The sequence below is a fragment of the Pituophis catenifer genome, unplaced genomic scaffold (genome assembly GCF_029215685.1).
Source record: "Pituophis catenifer annectens isolate HBS135680 unplaced genomic scaffold, rPitCat1.0.hap2 SCAF_2, whole genome shotgun sequence".
NCBI lineage: Eukaryota > Metazoa > Chordata > Lepidosauria > Squamata > Colubridae > Pituophis > Pituophis catenifer.
Window position 1 is genome coordinate 181990159 of NW_027256882.1, and position 15764 is coordinate 182005922.

A 15764-nucleotide genomic window follows, 5' to 3' on the forward strand; every position below is an offset into this window, starting at 1 on the left:
AAATAAATATGTAAAGAGTCATATGTGGTATCGGCTACCCCATATTACTCTCTCCAAAATACCATAACCTCAAAGTTGCCAAAACATCACATAAATCCAAAGCCCTGAGGCAATGTTGCCCATAACACCCTAGCAGGAACAATATAAGCAAAACTTTGAGTTGTAACTTAATTCCCTGTCCCTAGTGAAGATAATTCATAACAAATATTTTAATATTTACTTTGAAATACCCTTGTAACTCTTATCCTTATAAACTCCTCTTGATGTTTAAAAATATTTACCATCATTTGGTTGCTTATTCAAAGATTCATAGAAGACTATTTTGGAGGTTCAGTTTTATATGAGCAATCAAAATTAGTAAATATATGCTGCATTTATAACTGTCATCCTTACCACATAGTTTTAAGAGAGCAATCAATAACCAGGAGAGTTGTCTCTTTTTTAACCTTCAAATTATGTGCAGAAACCTGCTTCTGCCAGAACCTTCCACAACCATGAAGTTTGATATAGTACAATGATGGCTAACCTTTTTGGTGCTGAGTGCCCCCCACATACATGCGCATATGTCCCCCACGCATGTGCCCCGCCCCCCCTTGCCCATTTTTGGCTTTCACATTGCTGCAGGCGGCTTTCCAGGCCCAAAAGGGGGAGCATGCATGCAAACCCCCAAAATGCAATGCAAGCACCCCCGCATGAGCCCCCCCGCGCATGCGTGTTTGCGTCCCCCGCATGCGCCCCCCCCCACATGCACAGCAGACACCCGAAGACGAACTGGCCAGCGGGAAGCACATGCACTGTGCAGATGGGCTGGGGCAACAGCTGGCATGCCCGCATAGAGGGCTCTGCGTGCCACCTGTGGCACATGTGCCATAGGTTCACCATCATGGATATAGTACTTTCAACAGCCTACCATCAATTAGAGCTTGAGTTGCTTCATCATAAGGAGGCATCTTCTCCATTTCTTCCTCTGCTGCCTTATCACCTGATGATGGTTTGGGTGATGAGACCTATAGAGACATTAAGTCAAAAGAATACTATTAGTTTTTTGAAAGCTATCAATAACCCTTGTGGAATGAGAAAAAAAGCAGGATAAGCTGACTAAAAAAGGTTAATTTTATAGATACCATGTGACCAGAGCTTCCAAAGAAAGTGCATTACTAAATCAGGAAAAGAAAAATAAACCAATGCTAAAGCTAAGAGTAGCAGATCTTTTTTTTTTTCTTATTATCATTTGTCCTGCTTCATTGCAGGGACCACTTTTTTTGCATTCTGCTTGCTTAGTTTACACAGCAATGCCATCACTGCATGGTACAACTAGGGATCTGTTGTTCAGTCAGCTTGCTGCAGAGCCTGATGCTGTTTCAAGGCTGAGTGTGTGTGACTGGCCCAAGGTCACCCAGCTGGTGTCAGTGTCTAAAGGAGAACCTGGATCTCCATTCTCCGAGTCCGGCACTTTTCCTGGCTCTCATATATATATATATATATATATATATAACTGGCTCTCTTTATATATAACTCCATACTAACCACTAAACAAGAGTCACTTCAAATATTGCCAGCTTCAAATGAGTGAATGTATTTCAATAGATATTGTAAAAAATATTTAAATATTGCTTTTTCTACATGAGAAAAGCATGTTCTTATGCTGGGATGGGCAACTCTCAGAGCTCTTCTGATCAAGACTGCTGAAAAATAATGTTAGCAGAAATTTCCACCATTTTGAATAGAGAAAACTGTGAATATATATGCCCTAAAAAGATGTTACAGTTAAAAAGAAATAAAATCTCCCAAAGTCCTTCCCCAAATCAACTCATTCTCATGTTTGTGACTCTAGTCCTCTGCAGTGCTCAGCCTCCCAACTGCAGGATGTACTCGGCCACCAAGGTTGCCCTTGATTTACACAAATGGCATCTTTTAAATCTCTCCTAAATTGTTTAGCATGCAGCAGACAGCACTGTTAGTCTAAATGGTTTGCAAGATAGATAATGACTATTGCATGCATAATTCTCTACGAAATATCTGGCTTTACAGAGAAAAAATTATGCAAGTAAAGCAAAGCAAAACACAATAAGAAGAGGCAGACATTAATGACCATTGTATTTTTTTCCCTAGTTTATTTTTAAAGACTTGGAAAGCAATGCAAGGATCTGGGTAGTATAGGAAGTGCCACTGAATTATAACTCCTAGCAACTCCAGATACCCTGATCAAAAATGTGGGAATTGTAATTCAGTAACTTCCAGAGGAATACATGCTCTTTTTCTAATATTTAGAGAAGTTCTGAACATTAAAGAAAATGTTTATTTTTGCTTAAATCACAAATTACATCAAACCAGTATGTTTTTATTGAAGCTCAGTATTAGATAGAGGCAGGTCTCGATTAATGTGGTTGATGAATCCCTCAAATGGTCGCATTATTCAAATTTGCACTACTCAGTGACATTTCTATGGAAAACAGAATTGGTTCTTATTTGACAGAAATAGGCAATTAAAATTTTAAAATATAAATTTTATGCACTTATTAAAGAAATACTGTGTAACAGTAAAAGAGGATAAACTCATATTCATAGTGTATTCTGCTATAGTTCTTCAAAATGAGCCTCTTCATTTTCAAGTTTTCTTTCAACAGAATCTTTCTTTTCCACATTTCATACACAGGATGATTAGCACTTAAAACCCCAGCTATGCATGTGATAGCCTGGTGCTATGGATTTTGGCTTGCTTTAAATGCAACTTGGCATCAATTTATAATTTGCACTAAATCAAATATATTGCATTATTCAAACTCACACTAATCACAACCTATGTTTCTTCTATATAGCATGAAAAGCCTGTTTCCCACTGTCCTTAAGAAGAAAGCAAACCTGTCCCTACCTGATTTTATCTATCTAAATATGAAATAGTATTATTTATCATCTAGAAGTCTACACTTGCAGAATTCTTTATGTAATTTGGGATATTAAGCTATTTTGGAAGCTTGAATACATGCAAGTAATGTTGCAAATGTCTGTGATTAGTAAAGCTTCCTGACTATTGATATTTCATAAGATTTGGTCAAAGTTTGGTAAAACATCTCTTTCCCCTATCCTCAATACATAATTTACTGATCAGTTCTTCTCAAGTCATACAAACCATAAAGAACTGAATAAATAAAATAAGCAAATCTGCACACATTTTCCTGGGGAGCACAACTTTGTAAACACAATCTAGGTTAGGAATACAATAAGAAATTTCCTTGTAAATTTCATTGATAAATGTCATACAGCAGTTTAATGCTGTACCTTCATCTCTTCATCCAAACTATCATCATCAGCTTCCTCCTCATCTTCCTCATCTTCATCATAGTCTTCTTCAGGTGGTAACTGGTCCACCTGGGCATCAGACTGAGTATCAGACTCCTCTTCCACTGGAGTATTTTGTAGAGGCTGTACTTCAGCCAAGTTCTGTAAAGGGAAAACTGAATTCAGCTTAAAACTACTCCTGTTCATGCACTTGATTACCAACTCAATTTGGCTCTTCAACAACTTGAGAAACAAGGAAAAATGAGTACTACAGATGTTGTTTAAGAATCCTAAATAAGATGAGTCTATTTTTCCTCTAAGGCATGGGTGTCAAACTTGCACCTTAGCGTTGCTGTCACATGATGTTTTGTGAGATTTTCCCCCTTCGTAGAGCTGGGGTGGGTGTGGCCTGCAAGTGATGCATACGGCCCGTGGGCCGCCAGTTTTGACACCCCTGCTCTAAGGCTTTATAGAATAGAAAGGTCTTCAGTTCTCAATATTGCCTCCCCATACTATCTTGGCCACATCAAAGACTCTTCTCCATAACCTGACTGCATATGTTGTATGTGCAATTGAGAGTGAAAGAAACTTGATAATTGCTCTGGATATGGGTCACAAGAAGTTAAACTGGCATTCACTTCATTCAACAATTGGTGGATTCTTCATTTAGCAATGCATTTGTTAAACATGGAAAGTAAATTTCATCTGGACTTCTTTTTTCTTTGCTATTTGTCTGCTCCTAATTGTATCACTTTTCTTTGTAATTAACATTTTCAGTCTTTTTTATCAATTTTAATTGCCGTTTACTATCCTGAGTGCTGCATGAACACTAGGAAGACAGGATATAAATATATTTATGTATTAAGTTTCATACTGTGTGGAACAGGCCCACTTCCTAAGGAAAAAGCTTAATATTAATGCCTGCCAAGATTTAAAAGTACAATCAATCAATAAAAGATGCCATCCCCTGAGAATGGGTCTGCCCACCCAGCATGAATCCTGTTATGAAGAAGCAGCTGCTCTAAATATATATTCCAAACCATTCTTCCAGAAGTACTTATTCTCAAGGATTTGAGACACTGACCTCTGTTTTGAACTTCTCCTTGATTGCTGGCCACACAGTGTCCTGGAAATGGCCTCTGTCCACCTGCAAGGAGTTATCCAACAAGGTCTGGAAGAATAAGAGCAGAATTAAGCCATTATATAGTGTTCATGAAAGTACTAATACAACTTAGCAAATGCACTAGCCGCTTCTCAGTATGTTGATGAAATTTGCAAGAACAAGATAGCATTTCTCTTAAATATGACCAATTATAATAAGGAACGTGACTACAGTAATCCTAAAAGTCTCCTTCCTTCCTTCCTTCCTTCCTTCCTTCCTTCCTTCCTTCCTTCCTTCCTTCCTTCCTTCCTTCCCTTCCCTTCCCTTCCCTTCCCTTCCCTTCCCTTCCCTTCCCTTCCCTTCCCTTCCCTTCCCTCTCTTTCTTTCTCCTATCTCATATTTGTGATTCTGGGTGGCCTGCAGATAGCTTATGAGTTGAACTTTGAATATTAATATTTAAAATTCTGCACAACTCTTTAAAATTACAAATGTGTTTAATATGACTTTTTCTCTCCCTAGTCTCCAAAAAGAGAGAAACTAAAGTAAAAAAAAATGCCTTTCAATAAGTGATTCAACACATAGTTATAACTTCAGAATTTGCTCATATAAATGGTTTGTGTCTAGTGCAAAACAGTATTTCCCAGGGTTTTCTTTTAGCTGTGAGCAGCTTTCAATCCACTTTAATTCCAACTAACTACTGGAAGAGCAACTTAGTGCAGGGAGAAAGAGGTGAAGTATTATTCCTGGACAACTTTTATTATTTATTTATTTAATCAATTTATATAGCTGCCCAACTCGCACACAGTGACTCTGGGCAGTATACAGCCTTAATTATAGCTAATAATAAGGAAATGTTCGTTCTGCCCTAGACCTTATACTGATCCTATGGGTCAATAGTATTTTGGGAGGAAGAATTAAAAGTAAATTAACTCTCAGCCTCCATATGAATTTTCATTGCCACATGACTAAAAGATACTTTGGGAAGAGTCTCTGTAGGCATCACTGGAGAAGAATTATATCACAGACCAATGAATTTATATTATAGAATCAACATTTTTTACAGCCCTAGGAAGTAATATTGCAAAGCACAAACGAAATGTAATTGTAATTTTGGCATAGGAAATGTTCTGCAAATTACATAACCACATGGATGTTAGCCTTGGCTCTCAGATAAATGGCATATTTTTGCTCTTGACCTTGGAAGATGAACAGACTGGTCATCAATGCAATAAACACTGAAGATCCAGTACCTCTTGCCAGGCAACCAGGCACCCATAAAGAGAACAAATAGGGTAAGTCACGGTGGCAATTGCTGAAAGAGAACTAGTTAAAGAAAATGACTTCACAGAAACTTCTGCTAAGCCAAGAGCATCTGACCCGATTTGTACCCACAACTTTAGCTTCCCTCCAAATTTAAAGTAATACCCACTCTGATCTTACATGAAAGAGTGACAGAAGAATCACAAGGAATAGAAAATTCTTGAAAGATGAAAACTCCTGCTTGAGTCTGAAGAGCCTTCCTTGATAGTTAAGTATTTCCTTTCTTACCTGGGCTTCCATTTCTGATAAGATCCCATCCCCATCAACATCTAGCTCAGGGTGTGTCTGAAGCTCTACAACAGATATCCTGGAGAAGCAGAAGGGAAATAAGCCAGTTAGAATGACAGCCAGCTGGCCAAAATTTTGAAACAGGAACTGCCATAATGAAACCAGTTTTTTGGTTTTTATTTTAATCAAAAATAGATATTTTCAGTATTAATTGGTTTTGAAGATTTACAGCCGGTGTCCCCAACTCCCAGCCACAGCCTACTACTGGGCCATGGCCTGTTCAGAACTGAGCTGTACAAGCAGTGGGCAAGCTCACAAGCAGCTCCACTTGTGTGAATGGAGTTGCACATGCTTGCGTGTGCGCCTGCTACTCACATGAAACCATCCCCTCTCCCCCCCACCCCTTCGCTGATCCACCAAGCCAGAAAGGATGGGGACTGCTGATTTACACCATAAGGCATTTCTGGCAACTGAGTATCTTTCCTCAAAAAGAGAGAAAGAGAGCAATTGAGACTGGATTAGACAATCTATACAGAATCTTCTTTCTTGGAAGTAGAAGGATTACGAAGTGCTTGATTATTTAAAAATTAGAATTATTGCAAGGATTGGTTCATATTACTGGTTTATTTAATGAAAAAGCATTCCTTGTGAAGGTGGCAATGGATGCTCCCCAAAGGAATGGTAGAATTGGACACTAGGGGAAGGGAGGAGTAGAATAACTGCTCTTTTTACCCCTTAATCCAGATACCCAAAAATTCCACCATTGAAAAAAGTTGTTATTAGACTCACATTCCATCTGTGTTATCATCCAATTTATGAAAAGCCTCTTCTGCTTTGGCTTGATCCTGTGCTGCTTTTTCAACTGCTTTCTTTTCTATTGCAAAGCAGATGCATAATTTATTTTAAAGAACATATCTTAGAGTGAGGTACACCACAAAGCAGCTCACTCTGCCTCTGTAGATGACAGCCACAGCTGCTGGTAAAACATCAGGATAACAAAAAACTAGACCATACCCAAAAGCTCATCACTGTTTGAATTTACAGAACAGCTTACCAATTTCTAAAACACCACCATTAAGCTATCAAAATATCAGCATCCTCTTAAATTCATAATCCTTCCCTAAAAAAAGTACAATCTACAATTGGCGACTTAGCAACAGTTCAAAGCTTACAACAGATCCCAAAAGGTGACTTATGATCAGATTCCAAATTCAATTGAGGGAAGGCTCAACAGTGAACAAAGTAGTCAAGATCAGTGTTAGAATTACATCAAACATCTTAAGTCTGGTTCCAAGAAAACCAAATTTGGGGAGACATGCAAGAAAATAAACTACAACAAAGGCTTCCGGTTGATATCGCGGCAATACACAGAGGAACGGGCGTTCCCTGTGTTGAACGCTTCATGTTTGTGGGCTCCGGAGGGAGCCTAAGCCGCCCTGAAGGGGCAGTGAAGCAAAGAGGAGCACCCTGTGAGGTCGGAGAGAGACACAGCTCTCCTGTCCGGCCTGGGGTTTCTTTTTCCTCTCAGCCACAGCAAGAAGAAGCAGCCTAAAGATGGCCGCTACAAAGCTGGGACAACCAGAGAATAACAGCTAAGACTGGTGCAGGAGAGAAGAAGGTGAGCGTGGTGGAACTGGGGGAGAGGAACTTCCTTTTGCCTTAAATGGAATACCAAGAAATAATTTAGAACTATTTGCCCAGAATTGAGTGTTAAAGCGGTGCCTAAGCATTGTGGGACCTTTTGGGTGGGGAGGGGAACCTAACCGGAAATGAAAGCTGTAGGAGAATAAACAACAGATTATAAGATAAACAGACTCCTAAACTGGAAAGAAGCACTACTGGGAAGGTATTTCTTAAACATTGGAATTATCTATATATAAAACTTACTCTGCTTTTAAATCTGATGTATAATCTAAAGGACAACAGACTAGTAAACTGAAATTTAAAAGAAGAGTGCCACCTGCTGACAAAAGAAGAAACTACAAGGAAGTGTTTTTTTTTTTAATTTTTATTAATAATAAAAAGAAAAAACAAAACCAACATAAATACATAAAATGACATACAAAACTAACAAACATCGATTCAGTCCAATGACTGACTCTTAGAAGTTACTATAACGGTGGAGTATTTTCCATTTTTCAATTTATATTAATGTCTATAATCATCTGTTTACATGGTTATATATATATATATATAATTGATTCCTTATTTACTTCTATACATTTCCATTAATTAATCATAAACTATCTTTGTATTCCTATTTTTGCCTCCAGCCAGCCGTACCATTTTTGCCATACTAAATAATAATCAGTATCATCTTTCTCTTGTATTTCTTTTGTAAGCTTATCTAATTCTGCGCATTCTGTAATTTTAGCTATTATTTTGTCTTCTGTAGGTAACTGTTCAGATTTCCAATGTTGGGCAAAGAGTATACGTGCTGCTGTGAGGATATGAATGATTAGATATTTAATTTCTTTGGTATAATTTGCTGTGATGATTCCCAATAAAAAGGTTTCCGGTCTCATTTCAAGTTTTTGTTTCGTAATTTCTTCAATCATTGTTTTGATTTGTTGCCAGTATTGTTTTGCCCTTCGGCATAGCCACCAGAGATGGTAGTATGTCCCTTTCTGTGATTTACATTTCCAACACATTGAAGATGTATTTGGGAACATCTTGGCTAGACGCGCCGGTGGGAGGTGCCATCGGTAGAACATTTTATAAAGGTTTTCTTTGTAGGGTATGGACAGTGTCATCTTATAGTTTATCTTCCACAAATTCTCCCACTTATCCAATTCAATAGTATATCCTATGTTTTTGGCCCATGTTATCATGCTTTCTTTGACAACCTCCTCTTCCAATTTGTATTGTAGTAGGTACTTATAAATTTTGGTAATCATTTTCTCATCTGCACTTTGTAATATTTTATCCAATTCATTTGGTTCATTTTGGAATCCGAATTGTGCCCGATCAGTTTTGTATCTTGATTCTATTTGCATGTATGGCCACCAATCAATGTCTATACCCTGATTCTGTAATTCTTGTCTTGTTTGTAATTCTCCTTCACTGTTCAATAGTTCTTTATAAGTCCTCATTTTCGCTATGTCCATGGCATTGGGGTATATTTGTGCTTCCATTGTCGATAGCCATCGTGGGATCTTGGTGTAGTGTTTCCTAACCTCTTGCCACGATTTGTACAATGCTTCTCTAATGATATGTTGCTGAAAATACCCATGGTGCTTATCCTTTCCCTCCCAGAGAAAGGCATGCCATCCGCGTTGTAAGTCAAAGCCTTCTAATGATAACATTCTTTTATTCTTAAGATCTATCCAGTCCCTTATCCAGTTTAGCGACGCTGCTTTATAATATAGCTCCCAGTCCGGTAGACCTAAGCCTCCTTTTTCCCGGGTATCTTGCATACATTTTATTTTAATTCTGGCCCTTTTCCCATTCCAAATAAATTTTGTTGTTATTTTAGTAAGGTCCTTAAAGAAATTCTTTCCTGGCCAGATTGGGGCTACTTGGAAAAGGTAGAGTAATCTAGGGAGTATGTTCATTTTTATGGATGCAATTTTCCCTAGGAATGACAGTTGTAATTTATTCCACGTTTCCAGGTCTTTTCTAATTTGTTTCATTAATTTATTGTAATTGTCTTCTCTGATTGTTATTGCTTTGGCAGTAAGCCAGATTCCTAAATATTTTATTCTCTTTACAATTTGTATTCCTAATTTGTCTTCTAATTGTATCTCTTGTACCTTTGTCAAGTTCTTTGTTAACACTTTAGTTTTTTGTTTGTTAATTTTGAGCCCTGCAACTCTTCCATATTCCTCTATCCTCGCTAAAAGTTTGGCTCCTGTTGTTTCCGGTTGCTCCATTATAAACACCACGTCATCAGCAAAGGCCTGCAATTTGTACTCCTCTTTCCGTATTCTCAAACCTTTTATTTCGGGGTCTTTCCTGACTTCATTTAATAATATTTCCAAAGAGATTATGAACAATAGTGGGGATAAGGGGCAGCCTTGTCTCACTCCTTTTTGTATATCTAAGTTTTCAGTCATATCTCCATTAATCATAACTTTGGCCGTTTGGAGGGAATATATTCTTCTAATCATTTGTAAAAATTTAGCACCAAAGTCCATAATTTCTAATTGCGATATGAGGAAGTTCCAGTTTAAATTATCAAAGGCCTTTTGTGCGTCCAAGAAAAGTAGGGCTGCTTGTTTATCGTTTCTTTTCTCGTAATGTTCCAGGACATTAATAATTGTTCTTATGTTATTTTTGATCTGTCTTCTTGGGACAAAACCGTTCTGATCCGTATGTATGTATTTATGAATAATTGTTTTCAATCTTTGCGTTATGACCAACATGAAGAGTTTATAATCTACATTAAGCAGTGAAATCGGCCTATAATTTTTAATTTGTGTGGGGTCTGTGTCTTCTTTAGGGATAAGTGTAATGATGGTTTCAGTCCAAGATTTGGGAATTTCTGCCTCTAATAATGCATCGTTGAGAACCAGGAGTAACAGTTCATCCATTGCATTTTGACAGTTCTTATAAAACTCCGTTGGTATCCCGTCCGGGCCTGGAACTTTGTTATTTTTTTGCTTTTTCCTTGCTTCCACCAGCTCAGACATCGTAATTGGTCTATTTAATGCTTCTCTGTGGGACTTCTCTAATTTTATGATGTTTGTTTTACATAGGTATTCCTTAATATCTTCCTCCCGAATCTCTTCTCCCTTGTAGAGACCTTGAAAGAAATCTTTAACTATACGTTTTTTGTCTAGGTTGGTATAATATATTTGTCCTGTTTCGTCTTGCAATTGAAATATTGTTCTCCTTTCTTTTTCTTTTTTCAATTTATACGCTAACCAGCGCCCCGTTTTGTTTGCATGCTCAAAGTGTTTCTGCTTTGCTAATTTAATTTTCTGTACGATTTCTGTCTGGGTAGTCAAATTGATTCTATGTTTAATAAGGTTTAATTTTGTTTTTATTGTTTTGTTTTGGGGATCCTTCTGCAATTCTAATTCATATGTTCTGAGTTCTTCTAACAACTTATTTCTTGACTGATGTTTCTCTTTATTTTTTTTTGCCATATACGCGATTGTAAGACCTCTTATATATGCTTTAATTGTGTCCCAAAGATTTTGAAGTGATGTCCGTTCTTTAGTGTTTATTTGTAGGAACATTTTAACCTCTTTCTCGATCATCTGTATATATTCCTTATCCTTTATTATTCCCGTGTCCATCATCCACCTCCTTTGCTTTCGATGTCCCTTCCATATTATTCTAATGGGGTTATGATCTGCCCAGGTGTTCGCTGCTATTTCGATATCTTTTACCTCCTCTCTGAGGTCTGAGGTCATCCAGGCCATGTCGATCCTAGACCATGACTGGTGTGGGTTTGAATAATATGTGTATTGTTTCGTTTGCATGTTTGCCTCTCTCCATACGTCATGTAGGTGTAGTTCATTGATCATATCCTTGAAGGGTTCCGGTAGAGTTTTCTTTCTGGTTTTACTTTGTTTGGTACTCCGATAATCTTTTTCTATGTCCGTGATTGCGTTGAAATCTCCTACCATACAGATAGCTTCGTACTCCAGGTCTTTGATTATATTGTGTAGCTTTTTGAAAAAATCATTTTGATTTGCGTTGGGTGCATATATAGATATTAATAGTATTGTTTTGGATTCTGTTTGTATTTCTATTATTAAGAAACGTCCTTCTGTGTCTGCATATATTTCTTTTGTTTTTAGGTATTTCTTCACATATATTACGACTCCTCTCTTTTTTTGGTCTCCAAGCGCTGCATATAGTTTTCCTAATCTTTGATTATCCAATAGTTTTTGATGCTGTCTTTTAATATGTACCTCTTGAAGTGTTATGATATCCATTTCTAGTTTTTGAAGTTTTGTAAATGTGTGTTTTCTTTTTGCTGGTGAATTAAGTCCGTTTATGTTGATTGAGATGAGTTTTAGTTCTTTTTCCATCTCTCTTTATTTATTTATCCGTTGATTGCAGTCTTTTGTTGTTTCTGAGTATCATTTGCGTCTTTTCCCTCGCTCCCTCTCTCTCCATTCTTTCTCTTTCCAATCTTCTCCCCTCTTCTTGGTCTCTTCCTTCTTTCTCTGTCCGCCGTTCCTCTTGCCTCTTAGGACCTTCTTCTTTTCTACTCTCTTGCTCCTCCTCCAGCGCGAAGTGTTGATCAAAGAAGTCCTGTGCTTTTCCTACGTTATCAATTCTGTATTTTTTGTCTTCCCAGGAAATTAGTAAACCCTCCGGTATTAGCCAGCGGAACTTTATTTTAAGTTTATTTAATTGTGCCGTTAGGAAGTTGTAGTTCCTTCTTTGGTCCCTCGTCCTTTTTGGTATCTGTTTGAGGGTTAAAATTTCTCTTCCCTTATTCATAGCTGTATCCTCTCTCATCTTCCTATAGATCTCTTCTTTTAAGGATTTTTTTGTAAATCTGATATGTATTTCCTTTGGCAGTTTATTTCTCCGGGCGTAGTTCGTGTGGACTCTATAGATTTCGTCTATTCCACTTCGAATCTCTTCCTTGTTCCTCTGGGTCACTTCAGAGAGTATCTCAGTCATGATTTCTCCTAAGTCCTCCTCCTTTTGCTCTTCTACATTCTGGAACCTTAAGTAGAAGGATGCCTTCTCCATCTCAAGATATGATACCGTGTCCTCTAGATCCTTATTTGTAGCTGCTTGGTCATATTCCATCCTCTCCATTTTCTTATTTGTATATTCTATTCTCTCCTCCACCTTACAAATCCTCTGTTCATTTTCCTCCATTTTATGTTGTATCTTTCCTATCTTCTCGTCCGTATTCCTAATATTATCCTTTATCTCTCCCACATCCATCCTTAGTTCCTCATGATTTTTCCTTGTCTCCTCATGGTTATAGGCCATAGTCTCTTGCATTTTATTCATTCCTTCCTGGATCGTCGTTAATATGGAATGAATGTTTGGTATACTAAGGGTGGGAACTGCTTTATCCTTTTCCGTGGTTTCAGCTATTTTTTGTTGTATTGGGGAGGCCGTGAGTATCATCTGGCTTGATGGTATTTTCTTACTTAACTTAGAGATTGTTGTTGAGCTTGTAGTTGCCATTTGTATTTCTTTTAATATCTTCTCCCAGAATCTCATATACTGAGTTCTATTTAGGTTATTCTATTTCTTTTGGGATTTTTGTAAGGTTAGTGGCTTTCAATAGTCCCAGTAATCCCAAGAAAATAAGCAACTAGGTTAGGTTCCCCTGTCGCACTATCACTATCTATATGTAAATTTATCTATAAGTTCTATTTTCCCTTTTTCGATATTTTACAGAGATCTTCAATTCATAATAACTGTCTGGTCTGTATTACTCTCTAAGCATAGGGGTAGAATATAAGGGGGGGGGAAGCGAGGGAAAAGTCTAATACTTCAGCAATTCATCAGTTAACTATCCTTATATTTGGTTATTTACTATCTTATTTAAGTTAATTGTTAAGTACTATTAATTAGTATTTATCAAATCAATTACCTTAATTTCAATCCTAAAATCAATTAATCTATCTAATATAGTTTTCAAAGCTAGACATGCAGGGAGATATAATATTTAACTACCAAGATAAAATAAAGCACTGAGATAAATATAGTTATATATTAAGAGTAAATATAAAATTAAATTAACAGTTATATATATAGTATATATTATATAATATATAGGATTATATAGATTTCACAAACAATACATTTAATATTAATACCTTCTATAGTTCTTAATCACTAATTTGTTATCAGCTTTTAATACAATTAATTATACTTTACAGTTGATTCTTCTTCTTCTTCTTTTTCTGGATCACTCTCTTCTCTCTCTCTTCTTCCCAAATTTGTATCTTTCTTTATTTATTGTTCAAAGTCCAAAGTTCTAAGTCCAGTATCCAATGTCCAAATATTTTTAAATGAGTGTCCAATGTCCACCAAAGTTTCAAAACCCCCAGGTGTCCACCTTTCAACAGGGAGAGAAAAGGAGTAGAGGGTAAAATAATCCAAATCCCGAAGTTTAGGTCCAAGCCTCTAAATCTCCAAAGTCCAAAAGTCCAAGAGTCCCAAGAGAAATATTCCGCTTAAATTAATTTAGTTTAGCTCCAAAAGTCACTGATCTCCACTTTAAACGAAGTTTTCCTGGCGCGCTCTCTCTTCCGGTATCGAATGTTTGTTAAATGTCTCGTTATCACTTCCACAAACTCTGTCAAATTAACCCCCTTTCTCTCCTTAAATTCCGTCTCTCCTCTGTGGCTGTATATTCAAAATCCAAGCTTGTCTGGGCTCGCTTTCTCCTCCTGGGTTTCCTCCGCTTTCGCCGGCTGCTAAATTGTGCGCTGTCACTGTCAAAATGGAAGCTGTCTCCGCTTATTTCACAGTCGCCGCTATCTAGCTTCTTAGTTGGAGTTTTAACTTCTTCCGCCTTCGAATTTCACTTTATGGGTTGTAAATATACCTTTTGAGCTTTTTTCTTTCCCGATCTTTCCACCGAAGTCTTCTTTATTTGATTTTCGCTTCCCTCTTAGTCAGCTGTCAACGTTTCTGGCCAGCCGGATGGCTGGTTTTTCCCTGATCAGGATTAAGGGGGGTTTCCTGAACCTTCGGGGGGATTGCTGTCCTCCCCGAGGTCCTCGGAGTTTCCCCTTTTTTCTATTGACCTATCCGAGGTCAATAGTGCCTAAATCGGCTCCTAAATCGGCGATATTAGGGACTTGGAGAACGGAGAGCCGTTCCTTTCGTCCCTAACACGATGACGTCACCGCCGGAAGTTTCAGGAAGTGTTTTAATTAAAGAGACACTTGAACAGGATTGAATTTGCAAAGAGTATATACTGTAAAGGGGTTTTTGATAACCTTTGGGACTATTTGAATGGAACTGAGTGTTAACTTATGAAGTATAAAGAATTGGGACTAGTGTACTCTTAGAAGGGCAGTTTAAAGACTAAATAAATAATTCTTGAACTGTTGGAAAACAATAAACATTTTTTTTTAAAAAAAATAAAAAAAGATACTGAACAAGGAGAGATGAGTGGAATTGTCCAGGAGTTGGATCTACTTTTTCAAAATATAAAAGACATTATGGACAAAGAATTTAAGGATATCATCGCAAAAATGGAAAACACCATACAAAGGATGATGACTACAAAATACGACGCCCAGGAAAGGGAGGAGTCAAAAGAAGAAATAAAGAAGGAAGAAGACAAGGAGGAGATTATAACAAAAATAATAATGATTGATGAATTAAACCAGGGGGGAAAATATATTAAGGGAGTTGGAAGATATGCTTGAAAAGGAAGCAGGGGCCTCAGTAAAAACTTTAGAAGATAGGCAGTTGAAGAGGGTAGAGGTGGGAGAAATACCTAGACTGGACATCCAAGAAATAGATATAGATGGAGACTTAAGAGAGGAATGGGGGAGGCAAGTAAAAAAAAAGCACAGCAATTGAAGTATCGAAGTAGACAAGAGACGATGGGTAGATGATTTCCTTTTTTTTTCTTTCTATATTGTTTTTGACTTGCTTTTCCTTTTCCCCTTCTTTCTTTTAAAGGATAGCAATTAAAGTATAAGCAGGCAAGAGATGATGGATGGATGATTCCTTTTCTCAGTTGCTGTTTTGAATTGTCTTTCCCTTCCTTCCTTCCTTCCTTCCTCTCTCTATTCTTTTTTCTTTCTCTCTTTTTGTAGGCAGGTGACATGATTAGAAGTTAGACAGGAAAGAAAGAAAAAGCTTTTTAATATAGGGTGATATGATTAAAAGCTAGAATAAGTGATAGAAATAAAGGGAATATTAATGTATTATATTTTCATTT

General features: G+C 37.2%; 1 protein-coding gene across 3 annotated transcripts in view; it reads right to left on the reverse strand.

Moving 5' to 3' along the window:
• The window catches only part of PRKCSH (PRKCSH beta subunit of glucosidase II), a 51079-nt gene that overhangs the window by 26936 nt on the left and 8379 nt on the right, over window positions 1–15764 (reverse strand). For all 3 annotated transcript variants that reach the window (XM_070935264.1, XM_070935263.1, XM_070935262.1), the window contains 5 exons: window positions 6719–6803; window positions 5930–6008; window positions 4364–4450; window positions 3280–3441; window positions 911–1007 (listed from right to left, as the gene is read on the reverse strand). In XM_070935264.1, coding sequence (XP_070791365.1) covers window positions 911–1007; window positions 3280–3441; window positions 4364–4450; window positions 5930–6008; window positions 6719–6803 — 510 coding nt within the window. The remainder of the gene's footprint in view (window positions 1–910; window positions 1008–3279; window positions 3442–4363; window positions 4451–5929; window positions 6009–6718; window positions 6804–15764) is intronic.